The sequence below is a fragment of the Spermophilus citellus genome (assembly GCF_964194105.1).
Source record: "Spermophilus citellus genome assembly, chromosome: 4".
Lineage (NCBI taxonomy): Eukaryota > Metazoa > Chordata > Mammalia > Rodentia > Sciuridae > Spermophilus > Spermophilus citellus.
In genome coordinates, this window is record NC_138185.1 from 114,695,595 (window position 1) to 114,720,856 (window position 25,262).

Here is a 25,262-nt window from a genome sequence, read left to right on the forward strand (position 1 = left end):
AAGGGAGGAAAGAAGAAGGGGCCTGAGGAGGAAGGCAGGGAATGCCAAAGGCACTGCTTATCAACTTCCATTCTTCTGCCAGTCCATCTGGGTTAGGGAGTGCAGAAGCACTGACTAGGGCTGGTGCAGGCAAAATGGTGGGGGAGAGGGTCTATGTTCTCCCCCACCTCCATCCTGCAGGCCACTCCAGAAATGGCTAGTCAAGTAACTAGGCAATAAGATCCTAGGATTATGTACATGGGCTCTGTGAAAGAAGCCACGCACAAAAGAGGAATATATATTGTCATTCCATCTATATGAAATTCTAATCTATGCAGTTATAAATGAGGAAAGGTCACCATTCCAAGAGTAGCAACATGAGGGAAGTGTGTGGTGGTTAATTTTATGTGTCAACTTGGCTAGGTCACGGTGCCCAGATATTTGGTCAAACATTGTTTGGTCCTTTCACTTTCTGTGAAAGTTTTGGTTTTTTATGAGATTAACATTTCAATTGTTGGACTCTAGTAAAGCAAATCACCCTCCATGTGGGCAGGCCTCATCCAATCAGTTGAAGAGCAAAGAAAACAAGATTGATCTCCCTAAAGAAGAAGAGATTCGGCCAGTAGACTGCCACTGGACTTGAACTCCTGCTCGGTCTTCAGCCCACTGGCCTACCCTACAGACTTAACACTTACCAGTCTTCCTACCACGAGAATCAAGTCCCTAAAATTAACATCAACATTTCTTGATGTCTCATGTGCACATCTGCTCCCTTTCTCTCTCAACACAGACACAGAGACATACTACACACACGCCCTGTTGGTTCTGTTCCTCTAAGGAACCCTAATACAGAGCAAAAGGAAATTGCTATGTGCTTGTAATGCCCTGTTCTTGATTTGAGTGCTGGTTACATGGTGTGTCTAATTCCTGAAAATTCATCAAACTGTGCATTTAGGATACACAAATATATACCTGGGAGTCAAGCTGTCTGGGTTTAATCCCTATTTGGCCCCTTAAGTAGCAATGTCATCTTCAACAAGTTATTTAAAAGTATTAAGCCTCAGTTTTATCAGTAAAGTGGGGCTGTGATAATCACATGTAGGACATTGATGAGATTAAAGCAGCTCATCATAGTAGAATACCTGGCTCACAATAAGTGTCTAATAAGTACTATCAAGCTGAATGTTATTCTGTCCAACAATAGCATATATTAACTACTGGTCTGGCATTCAGATCATTCCAGTTTTGCTTTGTTTTTTACATTTAACTCTTACCTTGCTCTATACCACCTCCTTTGGTCTACCATCACATCTTCACTCAACTTGCCCTTAACTGTCTGTTTCTAGTCTGTTCACTAAAGGCCTTCTAGTGCTGAAAAGCATGTGTTCTCAAAGAAGACCAGAGTAAACAAAATGATGCCTTTATCTTGTCAATGGAGCTTACATGTAAGCAAGAATTACCAAGGCCCCGGGAACCCGGGAAGCCAACCACTGTGTGTGCAGAGAAGCATAGCCCTGATACTTACCTGTGAATTTTATACTTAGAATATGTATATGATATTAGATTAGAGAATATTAGCTCTGGACAGGACTTAAAGACCACCTAGTTATACTCCACTATGAGGAAAAGTGATGTACATAAATTCACAGGGCAAGTGACCCCACGTTAAACCCAGGTCTTTTGACCTCTGATGCCTTCATACCTCTTTCCCAAATACAGTATCTGACAGCCATATGAATGCTTCTCTTCTTTTGAATAATTTTATATTCCAATGTGAAAGACCAGATCTGTGCCGGCCCAGAAGCAGCTGATTTCCAGCATATGTCAATGGCCCTAGAAATGGGTCTGGGGGCTCCTTTCAGGAACAATGACTGAGACTTTTCTCACCTACACATCTGTCAGCAAGCAGAGAAGAGTAGGCAGCCAAGATGTGATTTGCATGTGTAGTCAATGTCAAGGAAAAGGTTAAAAAAAAAAAAATCTCTGCTGAGTTCAGTGAAGCACATGATGAACCATGCAAGAGAATGACTGTACTGGAGCATGGATTCCCATAACTGATGAAGAATCTAAGCCCAGTTGGGCATGGTGACATGCACCTGGAGTCTCAGCTACTGAGGTGGGAGGATTGCTTAAGCCCAGGAGTTCAAGGCTAGCCTAGGAAACATTGTAAGACTCTACCTCAAAAAAAAAGGGGGGGCAGGAGTACCCTTGCCCCGTGTGCTAAGGAGTTCTGAATCCTGCTCTCACCTTCTTTTAATAAAATTCCTGCTTACTTGCCAAAAAAAGAAAAGGAAAAGAAATTAAGCCCAAAGCCCTGCTCAACACCAACACAAAGCAAAGGTTACTATTGCAAGAGGAGTTATAAGAAACTTGTTCTGCCCAAGACACACCACAGATACACAGTAGAGTTTGGCTGGGAGCAGGGTACACACCTATAATTCTAGCAACTCAGGAGGCCAAGGTAGGAAGATTGCAAAGCCAGCCTCAGCAACTGAGTTAGATCCTATCTCAATATGAATAAAATAAAAAGGACTGGGGATGTAGCTCGGTGGTGAAGCACGTGTGGGTTCCATTCCCAGTACTGGATGGAAAAAAAAAAAAAAAAAAGCCAAGTAGAGTTTGGCATCCATGCAGAAAAGGGAAGAAAGCATTGGGAAAAACCCACACTTGGGAACCAAATTCACAGGGCCTATTAATGCTGAAGTGGGACAGGAACAACATAAAACTTTCCCTACCTCCATCTCAAGCCTAGCACCAAATAAAAAAGCAAATGTAAGCCAGCACAGTGATAAGTACCTGTAGTCCCAGTCATTTGGGAAGCTGAGGCACAAGGATCACTTCAACCCAGAAGCTGGAGGCCAGCCTGGGCGGAACAGTGAGACCCTGTCTCTTAAAAAATAAAAATAAATAATGTAATTACCATCTATCCCTAAGCCAAGGAAAAGAGTGTGCAGAAAGACACCCCCATGTCTAGGCATTGAGTGGCAGTTCAGAGCTGAGACAGCAGTAGGAACACTGAGAAAAAAAACCTGTGCAACTCAGGCTCCACTCTATGCACAAGAAAAAAGCCACTACTGGAGGAATCTGAAGTATGTGCATTGAAGGTATACACATAAACACAATGCACACATGTCTGACTGTGAAATACTCCACCAGCGTTAGACACTTTCATTATAGATATTTTCTTATAGGTCAATTAGTCTAAACCCCTGATTTTAGACAAGGAGAAACTGGGTCTCAGAAAGAAGTGACTTGCCCATAGTTGTATAGACTCATGGGCATCAGAAATGTTGACACCTAGCTGGTAGTGGTGGTGCACCACTGTAATCCCAGCAATTTGGGAGGCTGAGGCAGGAGGATCACAAGTTCAAATCCAGCCTCAGCAACTTAACAAGATCCTGTCTCAAAATAAAATCTATTTAAAAAAAAAAAAAAAGGGCTGGGGATTGGCTCAGTGGTTAATTGCACCTGGGTTCAATCCCCAGTACCAAAGAGAAAAAAGAATGTAAAATTCTATTATGTATGAGGGGGGAAAAAACTGCATATGAACAAGCACTGGAAGGAAATGCAGATTAATGAAATCAGGTGTAATGGGATAGGAGGTAGTTTTCAAAACTCCTGCATTTTCATGTTGTTCATGCAATAAATAGTGTGGGGAAAATACACAATGTCTTTAAACACTACCTCTATTGCTTTTCACTGTTTCACTACTACCACTGGAGACTGTGAGGCCAGGGTCATCCCAAAGCATCCCTAACTCTCATAAGGGGCCTAGGATACAAACAACTCCATGGTTTAAGACATGCTAGAAGAATGAGAACCAGTTTTGCAGGAATAGGAGATATGAGGATAAAATTTGAAAAGCAAAAAAAGAGAAAGAGCATTCTAGCAGAGGTTAATCTGTGGACAATGGTACAGAATTGGAATTAAAAATATTGTAAACAAGGGGCTGGGGTTGTGGCTCAGTGGCAGAGTACTTGCCTTGCAAGTGTGAGGCACTGGGTTCGATTTGGGTTCAATCCTAGCACCACATAAAAACAAATAAAGGCACTGAGTCCATACAAAACTAAAAAATATATTTTAAAAAAATATTGTAAACAAAAACTAAATGCTGGGAGAGAAAAATTAGAAAATGATTTAGGACAGGTGTTTATCTTGAATTTTACTTTAAATCAAGTTGATTTTAAGCTTCTAAACGAAAATTTTTTAAAGTTAACAGTTTGATTTAAAAAAAATGAATAAGGGCTGGGATGGTGGCTCAGCGGCAAAGCACTTGCCTCACACGTGTGAGGCCCTGGGTTTGATCCTCAACACTACATAAAAATAAGTAAATAAAGGTACTGTGTCCATCTACAGCTATAAAAAAAATTTAGACAGGTGTGGTGGCGCATGCCTGTAATCCCAGCAGCTTAGGAGGCTGAGGCAGGAGGATCACAAGTTCAAAACCAGCCTCAGCAAAAGCAAGGTGCTAAGCAACTTGGTGAGACCTTGTCTCTAAATAAAATACAAAATAGGGCTGGGGATTTGGCTCAGTGGTTGAGTGCCCCTGAGTTCAATTCCCAGTACTCCCAAAAAATAAAACAAAATAAAAAGGGCTGAGGACATGGCTCAGTGGTCAAGTGCCCCTGAGTTCAAGCCCTAGTATCCCAAAATAAGTAAGTAAATAAATAAAGATGTGTCTACAACTGCAAGAAAAAAAAACTTTTTAAAAAAGAAAAAAGAAATGAATAAAAACCATGTGCTCCTATCAATTTTTAAAACAACCCCACCACCACCAAAAAAAAAAAAAAAAGAAAGAAAGAAAGAAAGAAAGAAAAAAAAAAAACTTATCCCTTGGAACAAAACAGGCTTCCGAAATCATTTACATTACCTTCCCACAGCATGGTTCTGCAGATAGTCTCTCTCTCTCTCTCTCTCTCTCTCTCTCTCTCACACACACACACACACACACACTTTGGAATGATGGGACCACCCACTCCCTAAGACTCATCTCAAATATTGAACAACACTCTGAATCAAAGAGGGCGTATTAGGTTGTTGCTTGAAAGAACTGAAAGCCTAGAGTAACTTCTGCCCCAGTGGACAAAATTTGTTTCATGTCAGCACAGATTAATTCCTAAAACATCAGTTTTCTCTAAACTTACAGAAAGAATAAGTGATAATGTTTGGAGGGTTCAAAGATCAAAAGATAGAAGACAAAAAAGGAATATAACCTTTACTTGGTGGGGATAAAAAAGGTACATAACAGTATGATAAAGAATGAAATGTACCTGGACAAGGAGCTGCTGTAATCCCAGCAGCTTGGGAGGCTGAAGCAGGAGGATCACAAGTTCAAAGCCAGCCTCAGTAATCAGCGAGGCCCTGGGCAACTTGGCAAAACCCAGTAACTAGCTCAATGGCTAAGCACCCCTGGGTTCAATTCCCAGTACAAAAAAAAAAAAAAAATGAAATTTAGATTCAGCTGAAGGGATGAACTTCCTAAATACTAGGCATTGATCACCCATTAGTCCTCACAACCTGAAAAAAAATAATTATACTGTTTGCACATCACAGATATGGAAATAAAGGAGGAACAGTTAAGTAAATTACCAAGGCTAAGAGCAGAACTCCAAATTTTGCTCTTTCCTCCACACCATGCTGAAGATTTTCATGTCATTCTTACAAAATACCCTACCCGGTCCAACAGTTCTTTCTCCATTACTCGTTACTCCTTTAGGTTAACAAGTGTGCTCTGCTAAATTGTGAAAGTTCCTAGAAGGACAATAAATTAAATCTACCTGAAGAGGAACTCCCCTCAGAGGAACACCCAAGACTGATACATTTTGATTGGAGCGGGAAGGGAAGAGTTATAACACTGTGCTTGGTAAAGCACTCTGGTAGAAGCAGCAAGAAGTAAAAATCATGGTGGCCAGAAAAGAGCTGAGATTCCCCCATCGGTGGAAAAAGTAAACCATAGGGGTCATGCGGACCTTATAAAAACAAATGAAAGGAGACCTGGGACTGGTGGAGGCACTAGAGAACGGTGTGACTGGCCATTTACAAAAGGACAAGCTGACTGACTGCAGCCTGGGAAAGATGATCTACTCGTCATTACCAACTGCCTGTTCTTGAAGACCTAACATAGAGAAGAAAGCCCTCTGAGAAACTCCCTGAGTAATAATGGTCTAGGTCATTCTGTGAATCAGGGGTACCAACTCTTCAATGTGGGAGAAGGTATAGGACCCGAGGTGACCAGGATCTTAGACCTAACAATGCAGAACCATGAGGACAATCGAGTTACCAAGGTCAATAGCCCATGTTCAGAAGCAGAGCTAAGGGCAGGAAGATGCAGTGAAAGAAACACAGAATTCAAAATGTGTTTCCAATTTTGGTTCACACTGAGAAATCCTTTTTCTCCAGACTTAAATGTACAAGAAGCACATTTTTATTACCAGTGGATCCTTCTCCTGTCCCAAAGTACACAGGTCAGCCAGACTCACCTGAGTATACATCACCTCTTGGAAAAATTCCACTCCTACATCATTCTCTATTAATACTCAGAGAATCCTGATCTCAGGATCAGGACAAACCACCATATATGTGCTGGCTTAGATGCACACCTTTATGGGGGGGGGGTACAGGGGTGAAAAATTACTAGTCAGGTCCCTAAAGTAACAGCATTTGCCCTAATACAGTCAAAACCTACCAAGAATTAGTAATATGTATCAAAAGAAAGAAACGTAATTAAAACCAAAACTGCGCTGGGGTATATAGTTCAGTGGTTCAGTGCGTACTTGGCATGTGTTAGGCCTTGGGTTCAATCTCCAGCACCAAAACACAAAATCGAAAAAACTTAAATACTGATAATGCTCACTTCTATCTTCAGGGTCAGGGAATTGGAGAGACAGAGGGTGAGGAAATAAGTCTCTATGCTAACAACCCACCACTCAAGCGGAGACCACTAGAGGACCAGAAAGCATGCCCATAGTTTAGGAGAGTCCGCGCCTAAGCCATGGAATAGGCAGAAGAGAGGCTGAATAGCATGTAGAGGTGGAGCTGGAGAACTGAATTATTTTGCAAAATAAAATGGTAAACATTTGGGGAGTGACTAAGAAGTAGCAAGAAAGGAAGGAAAGGATGTACCACAGCAGAGTGCAAAGGTCTTTTAAAACCTGATATCCAATACCGCGAGATTTTAAGTTGTCTTTATTGCTGTAATAACAACACACCCTTTCCACCCCAGACCTTCCACCCAATCTGCTGCACACAAATAGCTCTGTATATATTTTGTTCTTACTGTTGTTTGGTGAAAACCAGAGAAAGGCGGCCAAATTCCAAACTAGTTCAACATACAGTAAAAAGAAAAGAAAAACCACAGAAAGGGAAAAGTAAGTCCCATTACAGAAATGACCATGAGAATGTAAACTTCCAGGATTGCTCCAGTCCAGAGAAGGGCATGGAATAGGGAACCTGAGTGGACAACTGGGTAACATCCACTAATACCTACAGATACATAAATGCAAAGCAGATTTATTCTAGAGTGTCCCCTGAGTGACAGGCACTGTGTGTACTAGAGGTAAGAAATGACAGGGAAACAAACTCCTTGCCCTTGAAAGGCAATCTCTTTGTGTATATTGTGGATATGTAAGTGACGGGGAGAAAGGACAGACAGACATTAAGCAGGTAGGTGGGTAAACAGGTAGATAGAGAGGCATCATGATGCAAGCTAAACACAGGAAAGGATACTAATAAAGGCAGTAACAATTCTACTTGTAAGACAAAATGCTGAAAGCAAGCTGGGCATAGAAGGCTATCAGAACAAAGAGAAAAGACCCTAAATGCCCTCTAAGATGATGAAAATAAAGAGAAGGTCAGAAAATGTAATGCCCAAGTTTCGTCCTGAAGGTTATCAATTTTCACAGAGGACAGGAAGGGAAAGCAGTCCAGGCTTGCGCATCAGCATGTACAAGTGGTTCCAAGTGGCCAGAGAGTAGGTGAATCTAGGAGAAAGCCGAGATGAGGCTGGAGGTCAGCTGAGGCCAGACTGTATGGTGAAGAGCACAGCACTCCAGTAAGAAGCTGAGCAGGGTAGATGTCTATAATTTTACCAGACATTAAAAAAAGAATAATAGGTGCTCATTTCAAACAATCCAACCAGTCCAGAAATGCACATGTGCCACCTTCCCTCAAATAATTATTGTTCACATTGTTGAATATGTACTCTTCTAGATTCCTTCTAAGTACTTTTTTTTATGTGTGTGTGTGTGTGTGTGTGTGTGTGTGTGTGTTTGTGTTACTAGGGATTGAACCGAAGGCCTTGTGCATGCAAGGCAAGCACTCTACCAACTGAGCTATATCTGTAGCACACCCTTCTAAGTACATTTTTACTTAGTATGTTTTATTTGTGTTTTACGCAAATGAATTTATAATATATACATTGTTCTATAACAACAAATTCTACAGTAAGAAAGTGGTAAGATCATTTTTATATTTTGGAACCAAATGTCTGGCAGCAACAGGCAGGTTGGAGATGGGGGAAAACAAGGGAGGAAAATCAGTTTGAAGGCAGTGAGAAAAGCAAGAGGAGACAAGAGCATCACATCACAGTAGCCAGGGGACAGTGAAGAGAGTAGATGTGACAGAGACTGAATTTAGTGTTGCCACATCTGGGTGACCATCTGGACACAGGCAGAGAGAAGGGGGAGTTGAGAAGAACTCCAGATTTCTGGCGTGAGCAGCCAAGGCATGATTTACCACATCACAAAGATGAGGATTAGACAGCTTTGGGGGTATGAAGATGTTATATAATAATTTGACTTCCCAAGCATGGTGACACACATCTGTAATCTCAGAAACCCCAGAAGCTGAAGCAGAAGGATTTCAAGTTTGAGGACAGCCTCAGTAATTTGGTGAGACCCTGTCTCAAAATAAAAAATAAAAAAAAGGTAGGGCTGGGGTTGTGGCTCAGTGGTAGAGTGCTTGCCTAGCATGTGTGAGGCACTGGATTTGATCCTCAGCACCACATAAAAATAAATAAACAAAACAAAACAAAGATATTGTGTCCATCTATAAGTAAAAAAAAAAAAAAAAAAGGCCAAGCATGTAGCTCAGTGGCAGAGCATCCCCAGTAATACAAAGGTGTGTGTGTGGGGGGGGGGGGGGGCTGGCCTTTGTATGTTTCTGAAAGGTAGCCTATAAATACTGGCAATTTCCTGAGTAATAGGAGTGTCTTTGTTATTCATAGTGGGAATGGCAATTTTTGCTAACAATGTGACTCATGATGTGCCCTTAGTCTGTGCCAAAGAGAAGACTAGATGGGACACTGGCAGTATCAGAAAGGCCAAATACCTGATTAGTGAGCTGGGGCTCTGAGACATGTGATAACAGCTCAACTTGCAGGGAACTGAGGGGGCTTGAAACCAAGTTCAATCATAGCCAATGATTAAACCAATCATGCCTAAGTAATGGAGCTTCAAGAAACACTCTAAAAGGCTGTGGGTGAGGGGGTTGTGGCTCAGCAGTAGAGCGCTTGCCTGGCATGCGTGAGGCCCTGGGTTCAATTCTCAGCTCCACATAAAAATAAATAAAAAATAAAGATATTTTAAAAAGAAAAACTCTAATCATCGAAACTCAGGGAAGCTCCCCTAGTTAACAATACTTTGCATATTGTTAACATATCCATGTGCCATGAGAGTGATGTGCTGACTCCACAGGAGAAGGTGCCAGAAGTTTCACATTTAGGATCCTCCTGGACCTTGATCTATAAATCCCTAAAATCCCGGCGGCTCTGGAGGCTGAGGCAAGAGGATCACAAGTTCAAAGCCAGCCTCAGTAATGGAAAGGTGCTAAGCAACTCAGTGACAATAAAAATAAAAAAAATATGTCAAAAAATGTTAATATTTAAATATCTAAAGTTATGCAAGAGATTTCATTTTGACCAGGGTGCAATTTAAGCATGTAGCTTTGGGGCAAAATCACCCATCTTCCACTCATGTACACATCCTGTACTCAGGTACACATCTAGGCAAGTATAAAAATTATAGTTTAGGCTGGATGCAGTAATGTACACCTGTAATCCCAGTGACTCAGGAGGCTGAGGCAGGAGAATCACAAGTTCAAGGCCAGGTTTGGCAATTTAGTAAGGCCCTAAGGAACTTAATGAGATTCTATCTCAAAATAAAAAGGGCAGGGGTAATAGCTCAGTAGTAACGTACCCCTGGATTCAATCCCCAATAACCACCCACCACCAAATTATAGTTTCAAACCTTCAAAGAAATGGAGTCAAGACCTGCACACACTGGCTTCCTTGAGGTGAGGAACTATATAGAAAAGTCTAGAAACTGCTGAGCTCCATTCCAGATTCTTGGAAGCCCACTGGGGATTTGTCTTTTAGGTGATGAACCCTTTCATTACCTGGTCAAAGGACCAGCTCAAAGAAGCCTTTGACAAGACAGTCAAATCCAGCCCACTGTGTACACCAGCACATAGTAAAGGCAGAGATGTTTCCATGTAACAATAGATTTGGAGCCTAAAGTCCCAATTCCTAAACCCAATGCAGATTTTAAAGTGTTACTTTTTTCAGAGATAATAAAGCCTTACCAAATTCAGTTCACTTATTTCATTTATGCATTTTTTATTTGTAAAACTGTACCCTTCAAGGGCTGGAGTTGTGGCTCAGAGGTAGAGCGCTCACCTCCCACGTGCGAGACCCTCGGTTCGATTCTCAGCACCACATTAAAAAAATAAGTGAAATAAAGGTATTGTGTCCAATTACAACTACAAAATAAATATTAAAAAAAAAACTGTACCCTTCATTGATAATTTTCTTCTAATGTATAAAGGTACCAAATGGCCGGGGCTGTAGCTCAGAAGTAGGTCACTTGCTTAGCATGTTTAAGGCCTAGGTTTGATCCCCAGCACTAGAGAAAAAAATTAAAGTACTAATATTGTGGAAAACCCTGGACTTTAAGTCAGGAGGTCTGGAGCCCTCCATCAACTCTGTTGACAGCTGGTCATCTGATGTAGAACAAAATCTGTCTGAAATACATGAAAGCACTCTCTTGTCCTGTATAACAGGGAACTATCATCAGAACCTGCTCAGAGAACGAGCAGAAATGTGTTCTGAAATGGATAAGTAGCTAGGAAAAAAAAATTAAAGTACTGGGGATTGAATGCAGTGGCACTCTATCACTGAACTATGTCCTTGGCCCTTTTATTTATTTTATTTTTGAGACAGTGTCTTGCTATATTGGATTGGGATTACAAGCATGCACCAGCATATCCAGTCCAGTAATAACAGGTAAATACATTAAAGAGATACTTTTCTAAAAAATATATCTCTCTTCTAATTTATTCTTGGTTAGAAAAAGTGTAATTTTTAGATGACACCTACCTCATGTTCACTTTAAATCTTCAAAGGGCATTAAAGGATATATCAAGAGGTGGAGTGGGGGGACAATATACCAATAATCAAAATTAGAAAAAAATCTAGCCAAGCATGGTGGTGCATGCCTGTAATCCCAGCAACTTGGAAAGCCAAGGCAGGAGGATCGCAAGTTCAAAGCCAGCATTGGTAACTAAGTGAGGATCTAAGCAACTTAGTGAGACCCTGTCTCAAAAGAAAAAATTAAAAGGGCTGGAGGTGTAGCTTGGTGTTAAAGTGCCTCTGGATTCAATTCCCAGTACCTCAAAAGAAAAAAAAATCTACTTAGACAATACTCCACTGCATATTAAACTTGAGTTACTAGTGTGGAGCAGAATAAAACAACTCCAAAACCAGCATTACTAGCATCCTTAGGACCTTGGTCATTTGGGGTCAAAATTCTACAGGGTCGGCTTGGCATTCAAACAAAAAGCTTATTCTTACAGCAGAGATAAAAAGATCTGTCCACTGAGCTCTTCCTCTTTACTTCTCCCCACCTACTTCCTTTTCTTCCAAAGGAGAAGGGCTCTCATTTACCCACTGGTTTGCCACATCCTGCCTCTGAGCTACTTCCTGGGAGCTGCCTAGGCTATTCTGAGAGGAGCTTTAACTCTTTCAGGCCCTCAGATCACAAATGTATTTATAATATCCATACCTAGCATATTCACTTACAATCTAATAACTAGACTACATGACTAGATAACACTTCCAACTTCCTTTGTGTCAGGCATTATGTAAGCACTTACATAATAACCCAGGAAAAAGAGTCACATCCCTTCTTCCCATCTAAGGGCTCCAACAAGTCCAGCCTTGCTTAATCAGTCAAAAAGGAAAAAAAAAATTCAATATTTATCAGTGACTGGAGGTGTACCTCAGTGTTAGCTCTCTTGCCCACATGTTCAAGGCCTAAGGTTCAATTCCAGTACCACACAAATAAAAAGTTATCAGTGTAGTTTTGATGACAGAGCACACATTTAGCATATGTGAGGCCCTGGGATCAATCTCTACCACCAAAAAGGAAAAAAAGGATCAAGAAATTCAATGTTCATAAATATTGTATTTGACATCAGCAAAACTCAATCGTATAAAGCTTCAGTCACACATAAGGTCTGTACACCAACACCGACTTTCCATGTTTACTGATGCCTACATATGCCAGGCCTGGGCTAGAGAGGAGGCATCAAGACTTAACTCTTCATCTCTAGAAGCTCACAGAGTAGGTAGTAAAACAAAACAGGTATGTATAAAGATCACCACACACCTCCCCACAAGCGACTCTTCTCCTGAGTAGTTCATGTACAGTCCTGCTGGAGCTTTTCTGATAGAGACCATAGTCATGGTAATATCTGACCTGACTTCAACATTCAAAGAGAGGTAGGCTCCCAAACACTGGCAATAATGAAGGAGAAACCCCAAATGAAATGTCAACAGTAATGGGTAAAATTATTTTGAGCACTTTCTATGATTTAGGTGTCATGCTGAGGACTTCTACTAACCCTCTAAACAACTGTGTGAAGTTACTTCTGAAAACCCATATTTATTAGTGAGAAAACTGGGAATCAGAGAGGTTAAGCAATCAATTCAACCAACACAACTGTTTAAGGTAGTGCCAAGATCCCAACCTCAGCTGTCTGCCTCCAGGGATCACTCCTAAGACCCCAGACAGAAGAGTCTAGGGGTGTATGTGTGTGTGGGGGTACATACACACAACTATCATGGTATTAGAAGCAGAATAGGACATAATTAGCATCTCTTTTTCCCCTCAATCAGAAAAGACTTGAGACTTTTTAAGATTTTTCTAAAATCAATAAATCTGTAAACAATGACCATTTACTACAAGAGACACTGTGTGCCGCTGGGCATGGTGGCACACACCTGTGGGCCCAGTGACTCAGAAGGCTGAAGTAAGAGGATTGCAAGTTCAAGGATAGCCTCAGCAACTTAGCAAGACCCCTATATCAAAAAATAAAAGGAGGTGCTACTGTTCTGGCTCAGTGGTAGGGCACTTGCCTAGCACACATGAGGCACTAGGTTCGATCCTCAGCACACATAAAAATAAATACATAAAATTAAGGTATTGTGACCATCTACCACTAAAAAAATTTTTTTTTAAAGGGGGCGTTGGGGGTGTAGCTTAGTGGTAGTAGATCTCCTGGGTTCCATGCTCAGTACTGCCAAGAAAAAAATATACTGTGTGCAGGTGAAAATCATCATCTTCAGCTGAGTTAAAACTAGGCTACCTGCTACACAGAACATGGTACAGGTTGATTAGGTCTGGCTGGCTGGCCAGGCATGTGTATCCCTCCTCAAAGTTCCCACTTGGACACAAAACACACACCCCCAGATAGGAGAGGACCAAAGACTAGACAATGGCACATCAGCAGCTGAGCTCCCAAAGCTCCCAAGTTCAGTAGCAGGAGAAAGTAGAACACTGAAGCTTCTACAACAAATAAGATTTAGATTTTCAAGTCCCAGAAATGGACCTATGGTTACATTTTTAACATCTTCAGCGGCCTGGACACCTGCTTTTGGGTTATACATCTGTCTATTGTATTTGAGACATTAAAAGCTGATGATTTTTAGAGCCAAATGGTATATTAGTGTTATTCTAGATTAACTGTTAAAACAAAATTTTCTCTCCCTCCAAATATACTTATCCATTGCTTGCCTGATTTTTCCCGGCCCAAAGGTTAAATCCTATCAGTTAAACCCACTCACAGTTAACCCTTTGACTACACTTTACTGTAGTCTTTAACTACCCTTATCAAAGATGTCAAGAGAAAACGTTATGGCTGTGCTTGGGCCCTTAAGAATGAGCAACATTTATTGATTTAACTTGAACACAGTATTAACTCTCCTCTAGTCCTAACAGAAGCAAAGGGCAATCGATGGAGCAGGGTAGAAATCGGGAGCCCTGATCTCATTCAGATCTTCACTGCCAATACCCTGGGTTCACCACCCAATCTCACTGGCCTCAATCTCTTCCTAGGTACACAAAAGAAAGAGGTTGAACTATTATGATCAATTCCACCTCTAGCATTTTAAGGACAGGTGGCTATATTCATGGGAGAAGAAATTAAAAGGGAAAAGGATGATTAATATAATTCTATCCTAGACCCAGAAATAGCCTGGCTTAGCACAGCATTCACCTTATCAGCCTTGATTTATTAGGGGGTGGGAGGACTGGTGGGTGGGAATCACAGCCACCTACAGCAAAATTAAGCTCTGTTCCCAAATGAGTTCTGCTGAAGTGTGATTTATCCAGAATGTTAAACAACTTACCAGCAGTACAAAACCATGTTACCAAAATTGTGTTATTGCACAAACTTAACTTTTCCCCAAATGTGATTTTGCAGAGATGAGGCAGAGCTCAGAATCCTGTGTCTGTGGCCATCTGTCCTATCTCAGTCCCCAGAGAGGCGTGAAGGGGAGTGTGAAAAGCCAACAGGTGCCATGTAAATTCAGCCACCACTGTCATTTATCCATCAAGGGCGCAACATTTGCTGGGAATAAGCAAGCAGCTTAACCTGCAAAAGAGGCTCACAGACGCTTTCAAGCCTTCCAAACATTCCCCGAGCCTTCCTCCAAGCCAGGCACAAAATTAATGTCACCACCAATATATGCTTCCCACCCGTTTCTCCTCTGGGCTGAAGAAGCAGATCCTTGGCTGCCTGTTTGACATGCACAAGACCTTCAACAAGAAATCCTGTTTCGGGGCTGGAGATGTGGCTCAAGCGGTAGCACGCTCGCCTGGCATGAGTGCGGCCCGGGTTCGAGCCTCAGCACCACATACAAACAAAGATGTTGTGTCCGCCGGAAAAAAAAAAATATTAAAAAAAAAAAAAGAAATCCTGTTTCCTCATTTGTCAAGCAGAGATAACACATCCCCCATGCCTAAGGGGGATTGAGTGAGGCAATGAATGGATGTAAAAAAACATGAAGAAGGACTGGAGATGTAGTTCTGTGGTAGAGCACTTGCCCAGCCCATGTGAGGTCCTGAGTTCAATTCTTAGCACCCAAGGGGGAGTTAATAAAGAGCCCCCAGAGTTCTCAAATGTGACAATGTGACCCTCCTGTGACTAATACTATGAAAATAGCTGACCACCAATGATGTCAAAGTCAAAGTTCACTGGGACTAACAGAGCCTTGCCTTTTGGAGAAGGATGTCCTCAAGTCTCTGTCTTCCCACCATCTCAAGGCCTGTTTAGTTGCCAATAAAACTGTTCCAAATCGGATTCCAGGTCCTACAGTCTATACCTGAAATGTTCCCCAAAGGCCCATGTATTAGAAGCATGGTCCCCAGCTCAAAGCTACTGGGAAGTGGGAGAACCTCTAAGAGGTAGAGAGGTCTTCAGGTCACTGGGGGAGAATGAACCCCGGTCCCCTCCCCTCTCTTCGGCTTTCTGGCCATGAAGTGAGCTGTTTTGTTCCAAATGGGCTGCCATCATACTGTGCTGCCTTGGCACAGGACTAAAACAAGAGGGCCAATCCATCATAGACTGAAACCTCCTCAATTCTGAGCCAGAATAAATATTTCTCTTTACACGTTGATCATCTCAGGTATTTGTTTTAGTGCTATAAAGCTAACATATCGGGGAACAGCTATGCACTGGAGTTAAGGAAGAATAAGGCTGGGCTTCTCCAGGTTCAGTCCAACTGTACAGAGTTACACAAACTAAAGTGTGATGGGAGATGTAGAGAACAATTTGGAGGGTGGAGGAGACAACCTCTGCCTGGAGTGGGGCAAAAGAGAGGTCTGGGACAGATTTACAGAAGAGGTGACCTACCAGTTAAACTCGGGCCCTAAATCATAATTTTATATACACTGAGAGTGGAGAAGGGAATCCCCAGAAGACACAAAGCAGAGGCCTGGACCCAGGGGGGAGATATCTAGATGAACCATGAGCTGATTCCCCCACTGGTGTCAACCACAGGAAGGGAGTGTTACTTTCCAGTTACTCCACCAAAGGTCAGTGACTCGTCTTTCCTTGCTCTGCCCTCTCCTCCAGGCACGTGCATGCACACAAAGCCCAGGAAATCCTTGTTAAACTCTTGAAGAAAGATGGGCTTCCTGGTGGTGCTCATTAGGCAGATGACTGACCCAGAGAAGCTGGGAGGAGTCTATATTAGGATGCACTATGCAGCAGTTGTTTCCGAGGCACCTTCTGAAGACTCCTGTTTCACTGAAAATAATTCTTTTGCTTCCCGCACATCCTAAAAAATTGCAAGTATGCCCGGTTGTTTCAATGCTAATTGTCTGTGGGTAAAGAAAGCTACAGAGGTCTATCATTGGAAGTGCTTTGAGAGGTAAGAATTTTCTCTCCTTCTCACCTGATAAAAGCACCCTAGGCTGGGGATGTAATCCTGCCCTTTCCATTAGCTCTGTTCATCATGAAAAACAGTTTACATACATGGAGTATCTATGATCCTTTCTGCTGGGTAAGTATTATTATGCCCATTTTTCTGACTTAAGGATATGAAAACTTTCACAAGGTCATAAAGATAATAAGAGGCAGCTTCACTCAATCTTTTTGGGCTCAGGGACCCAAAGTCTTTCAGCTGTACTACATGGCCCTCAAGCTGTGTTACTCAAAAGTCACAAATTTGAAATAGCACTGATATGACACAACCAACTTCCTGTAATCCTTGTTTGTAGTCCCAGATTCTTTCTCTGCAAACAGAATTTCAACAGAACATTTCTAAGACTCCTTTAAACTATAAAATACTATCTACTTAGAGCTTAAAAGTGTGCTGAGTGGTGACCAATATAATTCTGTGCAACTCATACACACCTGGGAGATAAAATGCCACTCCCAGTACCCCCAATCTGCAGAGAAGAAACCAAGGCACAAAATGGTCAAATGGCACGTATTCAGTTGCACCAGGAAAGACGCTCAGATCTCACACTTTTACTCTACACTTACTGTCATTCCAAAGTACTGTGCCCTGAAAATTCTAAAGCTTGAAGGCTTTCAGACTCCTCTGAAAAAGGAGTTAGTCTCTGGATTCAAATGAACCACTTGGGGAGGAGGAACTATCATTCACAATCCAACTGGGAAGCTAAGCCTTTCATGACTGCTAGTACTCATCTAACAAGAACCCTCTGAGTGGTGAACAGTCCTTTCTCAAGACCATCCTGCAGTTGGGCCTACTGCCTCCAAACTCTCAAAAGCTTATTCCCAACCTTCTAGAAATTAGACCCAACTCTACAGAACAACAGAGAGTCCTCTGGATGCTCAATCCCCCACCATATGATCAGGCAATTAGAAAGACCAGATGTCAAAGCTCCTAGGGATTCCTTCCAGCTGTTCCCACCATCCTTAAAGTCCTTTCTGTGGCTGTCTTTGTGCTCTCAGGGAAGACAGGCACTTTTCTGGATACCCTGTCGTCATCCCAATTTCTCCATTTTTAATCTAAGCATACTCAAACATATGATTTTAACATTTACGAAACCCAAAACTTTAATTTCTCAGTTTCTGAACGATAACTTTCTAAACCCTGAGTGTGTTAGTTATACTGCAATCAAACATCACATTTAGGCTTCCTAAAAATATTACCCCAGTACAATGCCTCCTTTTTGCTCCCACGTGCCCATCCCCCAAGCTGCACACATGTACTTTAAACTGTCATTTAGACACTGGAGGGTATAATTTAAATGTCTTTAATAGCATCTACTACAAGGACATTTGCACAATTCTTCACTTTGCTTCAGAGTTGTGACCTAAACTGAAGCTTTTACTGAATTCCAAGACTAAATAGGTAGAATACACAGATGGCAAACACCAACAATATAATTCAGACAAGAATTTTAAATGCATTAGGCTTCTCCATAACATCTGCATTTTTCCCCCCATTTTCAACAAAGTCCTTTTAGTCCGCCTGCAACCCAGTGCCTGGTATGTATTATGTATGTAGTAAGTATCAGTTCGATGAATGTTAATACATCTTTTAATCTAACATATAAATTAGAAATCTACTGTAATTTTGGTCATAATCTAAATGTATTTGACCCTAACACAAATACCATTTGAATCAACAGCAAATAAGGGGCAGCTGCTCATATTCAAAGTATACATACCTCTGTCATCTGAACTGTTTTGAAGTTGGTCTTGTTTGGAAGACAAATGGTTAGCAGCTGCAAGTTCAATTACAAAGTGGTAGGAAGGCAGAGAGGAACCAGAGGGAATCCAAGAGCCACTTCATATATTAAGCATGAAATTCCTTTCCAACAAACATCTTTCATTTCCTTGGGGGAAACTAATCCGGACATGCCCTTTGAACTTGGGAAAACACAGGGCCATGCTTTAGGAGAAAGAATCTAGTTTAAAAGCTGAGCAAAGCTTAGAGAGCAGGGAAGTCTCTCTTTTTAAATATCTCCATTCTTTTTTTTTTTTTAATAGTAGATTTTTTTTTTAAAGAGAGAGTGAGAGAGGAGAGAGAGAGAGAGAGAGAGAGAATTTTTAATATTTATTTTTTTTTAGTTCTCGGCGGACACAACATCTTTGTTGGTATGTGGTGCTGAGGATGGAACCCGGGCCGCACGCATGCCAGGCGAGCGCGCTACCGCTTGAGCCACATCCCCAGCCCCTAAATATCTCCATTCTATTATTTTTGTTTCTAAGGGAGAGGGTGGGGCATGGGAAAATTCACCAGGCAACCAGTCCAAAGACCTAGATTAATGAAATGTATGAGGCTGAACAGGTTACTTTCTTCCTTTGTCCCTCATTTTCTCCTTTACAAAATAGAGGCAAATTTAATTAATTAATTAATTAAAAGGGCAAGATTAACTGACCTCTAGACCAGCACTAATAGAACTTTCTGCAAAGATGGAAATGGTCAAATCTGTGCTGTTCAATACCGTAGCCACCAGCATATAGGGCCACTGAACACTTAAAATGTGGCTACAGCAGTTTAGAAACTGATTTTTAAACTTTATTTGATTTGAATTAATTTAAGTACAAATAGCCACATGTGGCTAGTGGTTGCAGTTTTGGAAAGTACAGCTCCATAAAAACCTGTGGCATTTTATATAGTATAGGAAGGGCCACAGGGAAAAAGCACTGGACAGACCAGAGCTCTAAACTTCACTCCACCACTTACTAATTATGCAATCTTGAGGAATTACTTAACTTCCCTGAGCTTCATTTCCCTTATTTGTACAATAGCATGCTATGATCTTTTTATAGAATTTTAATGCAAACTTGAGACCATGAATGTAAAGACACCAGATAGGCCTTCAATAAATGGTAACTTATTTTTCCAGTTGTGTTCTTTAGGAATAAAAGTGTCCCACCTACCAACTTCATCCCACTGTTCCTTCCTGCATTCAGATCCATTTTTATTACCTCACAGATTAAAAGCTATAAGTCCTACACATGCAGCCTTGTCTATCAAGAAAGCAACTTGCTCAGGAATTGTTCCAGGTCCTCAGCTGTGGGCAAGCCTCTAATTACCCATGTCCTCTGAGCTCCCGGAACCAGTAATTTCCGCTTACTCAGTGTCCCTCCACCTCAAATAGTCATGCAGGAATTTACAAACTCATTCAAGTGACTGCATATCAAGCTGAAACTTTGTTTAGTGCAACCAAAAAACCTGTTAGTGGTTTCTGGTATTTTCCTCACAAACTCTGTCCTCGACTGCCCATAATCCAAAATGGTATGTCTTGTTTTCTATTTGGAAATACTTAGTGTTTTTTTTTTTAATTGTTCAGTGATTTAGAATACTCAAAAATAGAAATGCAATCAGTTACATTTTTGGCTAAGCCAGCATTAATTTAGTTACCAAAATAAAACAAAACAAGAAAGCATTAGAAGGAATGCTTCAATAAAGTAATAAAAGTGTTACAATCTCCAACTAAATCAATATTAGATGTATCTAATATATATAAGTGTAATGTAATGTTAATATGATATGATTAAGAGTCTGGCCCAAAGTATGCTGGTCTTTCCTTTAGTGAATGGAATCTTTCCTAGGCTCCAATGACCAAGTTTTCTCAGTAGATTCAAATGAGTGCCTAAGATAAGCAGGATAAAATTTCTATTATACTAATAATTACTTGAATGTTAAGTGGCTCTCTTCTTCCTGTTTCTCCACCATACCACAAACCCTTAGAGGAAGAGAAAAGCTGAAAAACAGGCTGGCAATTTGGTAGGATTTCAATCTGTATTTAAGTAAACCATTACACAAAAGTTTTACAGTTAGCTTGAAATTCTTGTTAACTTCTAAGGCCTCCCCCAACAAGGACTTTTTTGAAGGACTGTTTAACAAAGGATAATGCAACAGCAAATAATTTTGACTCTACACTCTCAAATAAGGTGAGGATCTGCTGGGTGTCTCTGTGTGTGTACGCACGCATATTTTGGGCTGGAGATCAAACCCAAGGCCTTGAGTGATCTAGTTTTTTAAAACTAACCTGATATATCAGTTACAATTCAATTAAAAAAAATAGTTAAGCTGAATCCAGACAAATCTATGAAGACAACAATGATTGGCTAATTAGCCATGTCTTTTCCCTACAATTCCCCAGATTTCAAGACTTAATCTGACTTGCTGGTGCATACTTATAATTCCAGTGACTGAGGCAAGAGGATCACACGTTCAATGCCACCTCAGCAACTTAGCAAGACCCTGTTGGGGAGGTGGCTCAGCAGTAAAGCACCCCTGGGTTCAATCCCCAGTACCAAAAAAAAAGATTTGACCTTTATCTGAAACCCAGGTGGATTAATCACTCAGTTGTTCCACTTTCTATGAAAAGCAAATGCATTTAAGAACATTTGAGATTCTGAACCCTTCTTGCTAGCAGTTAAATTCAAAATAGGTCAATTCCAGAAAGGCATTCATTTCAAGGGGATTTTCGTCTATGGTTATTTTGAAAACCACTGCTTTTAAAACTGACATTATGAAGCTTAAAAATAGGCCCTCCTACTAAGGATCAAGGACTAAAATACCCTTTCCTTCCCCCATTTCCTTATTCTTTTTTCCCTCAACTACCTAGGAGAGTAGGGATACAGAGGGGTAACTTTTCCAGAGTTCGATTATTGCTTGAAAACAAAACAAAAAACAATTAAAAAAAATATTGGCTGAAATAACCAAAATTCATTACTGGGGAAACTTGGAAAATTTTCAAACCATTAAGTGTCCCAAATGAAAACATGAATATATACACCATATGAAAATGAGCTGGATAAAAGTTCATCGCCACTCCAGCAATCAGAACTCTTTAACAAGTTCTTTCCCCTCCCTGGCTCTAGTTTCCTCATCTCTCAAATGAAGGCAAAGAGCTAATGTCCCATTCGGCCCTAACAGGGTCTGCTTCTACAAAGCTGGGCAGCTGCTTCCTATTTTCATGGCTCCTTGGAAAGAATATAAAGATCCCTGGCCCAGAAGGTTTTTGTGAAACCTCATTATACTTGAGTGTTCCCGAGACACAAGAACTGCCCCTGAGAGCAAGACAAGATGAGACTGTTGAAAAGAAAAAGTTATGTTTTACAGATAACAATAGTAAATTGAGAAATGCACATACTTTTAAGCAAAAAAAATCATATAAGTGAACTTAAACTATAGGATACAAAGAAGTCATAAAATTCAGTTTAATCATGATGAAAAACACAAATTTAAAAATGTTCAATCACAACAGTATCGAAGTGTTAAGTACTTAAAGTCAGGCATGGTGGCACATGCCTGTAATCCCAGTGACTTTGGAGGCAAAGGAAGGAGATCACAAGTTCAAGGTCAGCCTCAGCAATTTAGCAATGCTCTGTCTCAAAAAAAAAAAAAAAAAGACTGGGGTGTAGCACAGTGGTAGAGTGCCCCAGGGTTCAATCCCCAGTACCAAAAGTAAATCAATAAATGTTAAATACTTGAAATACTTACTCAGTATACACAAGAATTTTTGGAAGAAACTAAAATAAAAGGAAGCCATATACTCCAGCTAGTTGCAAAGAGATGACAGATGTCTAAATGCTAATGAAATGTAGGCTAGTCCACACAAAAGACATGCTTTTGGAGATTAAAAAAATATTCCTTCTTAATATAACATTAAACACAATGGGACAAAGCAGTAACCACACAAAATTATAAAACTTTAGACTACAAAGCACATTAAAAATGGCCAGAAGTTTGCATGCGACTTTTCAAAATGTTCAGCCTTGTAGCACAGAACGGTTCCAACCTACCTCTCCAGCTTCATCTTTTGCAACTTGCACCGATGCACCCCTCACACTGAATTACTCCTGCACACATCCCAAGCATTCCCGCTTATGTGAAGCTGCTCATACTGCAGTCTCTTCCTGCCACGCCCCCTTCCCCATTCCCATGGAAATCCTAGCCATCCTCCAAGACTCAGTTCAAATGTCATCTCCACCGTGAAGGGAGCTCTCCTAAGCTCCCTGCTGGATAGTGTTCTCCCTCCTCTGAATGAGTTTCAACAGTGCATTCTTTGTACCTCCTCTTTTGGGGCACTTTTCTTCCTCTGCAGCCATTTGTTCCCTTTTCTGGTGCCCCTGTGATAGCCTCCTCCCCTCCCATATTAGATTTTAAGATCTTTGGGGGCTGAGGTTGTGGCTCAGTGGTAGAGTGCTCACCTAGCATGCACAAGGCACTGGGTTCAATCCTCAGCACCACATAAATGTAAAATAAAGATATTGTGTCCATCTAAAACTTAAAAAATAAATATTAAAAAAAAAGAGATCTTTGGAAGCAAAGATACTCTTACTCATCTCTGAGTCACCTACTGGCAGCTCCCAGCATAGTAACTTACGTTCAGTAAGCATTCAATAAATATTAGTTTAAACTGAAATGATAAAACACTGAAGATAATGCCATTTCAAAAATATAACTAACAATTAAAGGAAAGGATACTGGCTTTAAAGGAGGCCTTATAGCACCTATTAAATTAGCCAAAATACTAGCCTTAAAAAAAAAGTCCTGGTTAGGGATATAGCTCAGTTGGTAGAGTGCTTGCCTTGCATGCACAAGGCCCTGGGTTCAATCCCCAGCACCACCAAAAAAAAAAAAAAAAAAAAAAAAAAAAAAAGTAGAAAGTCCTGAGGCTTGAGGAAATAGTTGAAATATATATTATGAATTGGTTCAGCCAGGCTTGGTGGCGCACACCTATAATCCCAGTCACTCAGGGAGCCTGAAGCAAGAGGATCTCACATTTGGGGCCAGACTAGGCAATTTAACAAGACCCTGTTTCAAAAAGGGCTGAGCGTAGCTCAGTGATAGAGCACCCCTGGGTTCAATCCTCAGTACCACACACACAGAAAAAGTTTTAATCTATTTTTCAGAACATATTCTATTAATATGTGACAACAATGGTAGCACAGTGCACTAGCTCTGATTTGGTAAGTGAATTCATCTGAAAGCAAAATAAAACAAATTGGTTCAAAAACATAAAAATATCGTCAAATAATAAAAATCTGGGAATCACATAAAACACCAATAAAATGCCATTTGCTTAGCCAACCAAAAGGACAAATATGAAGATTATGCCCAAGTTAAAAAAAAAAAAAAAGGAGGGAGGTGTTCATTAAGTGATCTTAACTACCTAAATAAAAATGCATATAGTAGAATAATCAAAAATTAAACTAGAGGATATAATTTCTTTTTTTTTAATTATTTTATTGTTGGTTGTTCAAAACATTACATAGTTCTTAATATACCATATTTCACAGATTGATTCAAGTGGGTTATGAACTCCCATTTTTACCCCGTATACAGATTGCTGTGTCACATCAGTTACATTTCCATTGATTTACAAATTGCCTTTCTAGTGATTCTGCTGTCTATCCCATTCTCCACTGTGCCCCCTCCCCTCCCCTCCCCTTCTCTCTCTCCATCCCCTCTACTATAAATCGTTTCTTCCACTTATATAATTTTAAAAGGCGTTTATACATCCAAAATTTCTAGAGTTGTAATTTATTCAAAGAAGTGGGGAGGGCAGAGGTCATTCTACCCTTTTCTACTTTTTCATCAGCACGCTATAACCTCTTATTAACCTGACTCCCTCTCTGACATCAAAGCAGATGCCCATGGGAACTACACAGAGCAATCTTAAGGCAGAATCAGCATTTTCAGCAGTTGGTTCTACACTAGGATTCAAAGAACACCTGTTTTAAAACAAAATACCATTCATCCTGGGACGAGTTAAATTAGCAAACAGGTATGTGAGCCTCTAAATAGGTCTTCTGGGATTTTGGACAACAAACCAGGGCACTGGACATGAAGGAAAAATACAAATCAAGTAGCAGTAAGAAACCACTACAAAATTGGCAGTTTTTGGAAAGGAACAACAGAAACAAAACTGGGACCCTAAGCTTTCTTCTCAGGCCCCCCTCTTCTTCTTCTCAGCCTGTGGGTTCTCTGGACTCATTTTCTCAACATGTCAAAAAAATTCACCACTTCTTGACCTGTACTTCATGTGGATGTGGAGGAAATAACTATCACATATAAAGTGGAAAGGTAGTCAGGAGGTTTTGTTGTTGTATTTAAACACTGTTTGATTTGTTGGTTTTTAGATGAGGGGGTGGGGGGTAGTCCTCACTATGTTACCAGGCTGGTCTCAAACTCATGATGCAAGCGCGCCTCAGCCTCCTGAGCAGCTGGGACTACAAGTGCTCACCACCATGCCAGGCTTGATTTTCTCAACTCTACCAATAATGACGTGCTGTATCAGCAATGCAATAGATCCAGGGGTTCAAACAGGTATCCTCCCTAATAATTAAGGGGGGAAGATATACATAAGGTACACTTAATAAGTAAGAAATTATATGTGGTAATGTAATAAGTACTAAAATGTGTGATTCACTAAAATGCCTGATATTTTTGGCCTGTGCGCAGTGGAGTTCACCTATAATCCCAGTTGGGATCACAAGAGGATCAC

The 25,262-nt window shown here is 40.8% G+C and overlaps 1 protein-coding gene across 2 annotated transcripts in view; it reads right to left on the minus strand.

The window, feature by feature from the left end:
- Positions 1-25,262, minus strand: part of MAP2K1 (mitogen-activated protein kinase kinase 1) — a 77,103-nt gene that overhangs the window by 44,130 nt on the left and 7,711 nt on the right. The window contains exon 1 of one of the 2 annotated variants that reach the window (XM_081289826.1): positions 22,555-22,583. The exons of the other annotated variant lie outside the window; for it this stretch is intronic. Coding sequence (XP_081145952.1) covers positions 22,555-22,568 — 14 coding nt within the window. The 5' untranslated portion in view covers positions 22,569-22,583. Of the gene's footprint in view, positions 1-22,554; positions 22,584-25,262 lie in introns of those variants that run through there. 2 annotated transcript variants of the gene reach the window in all.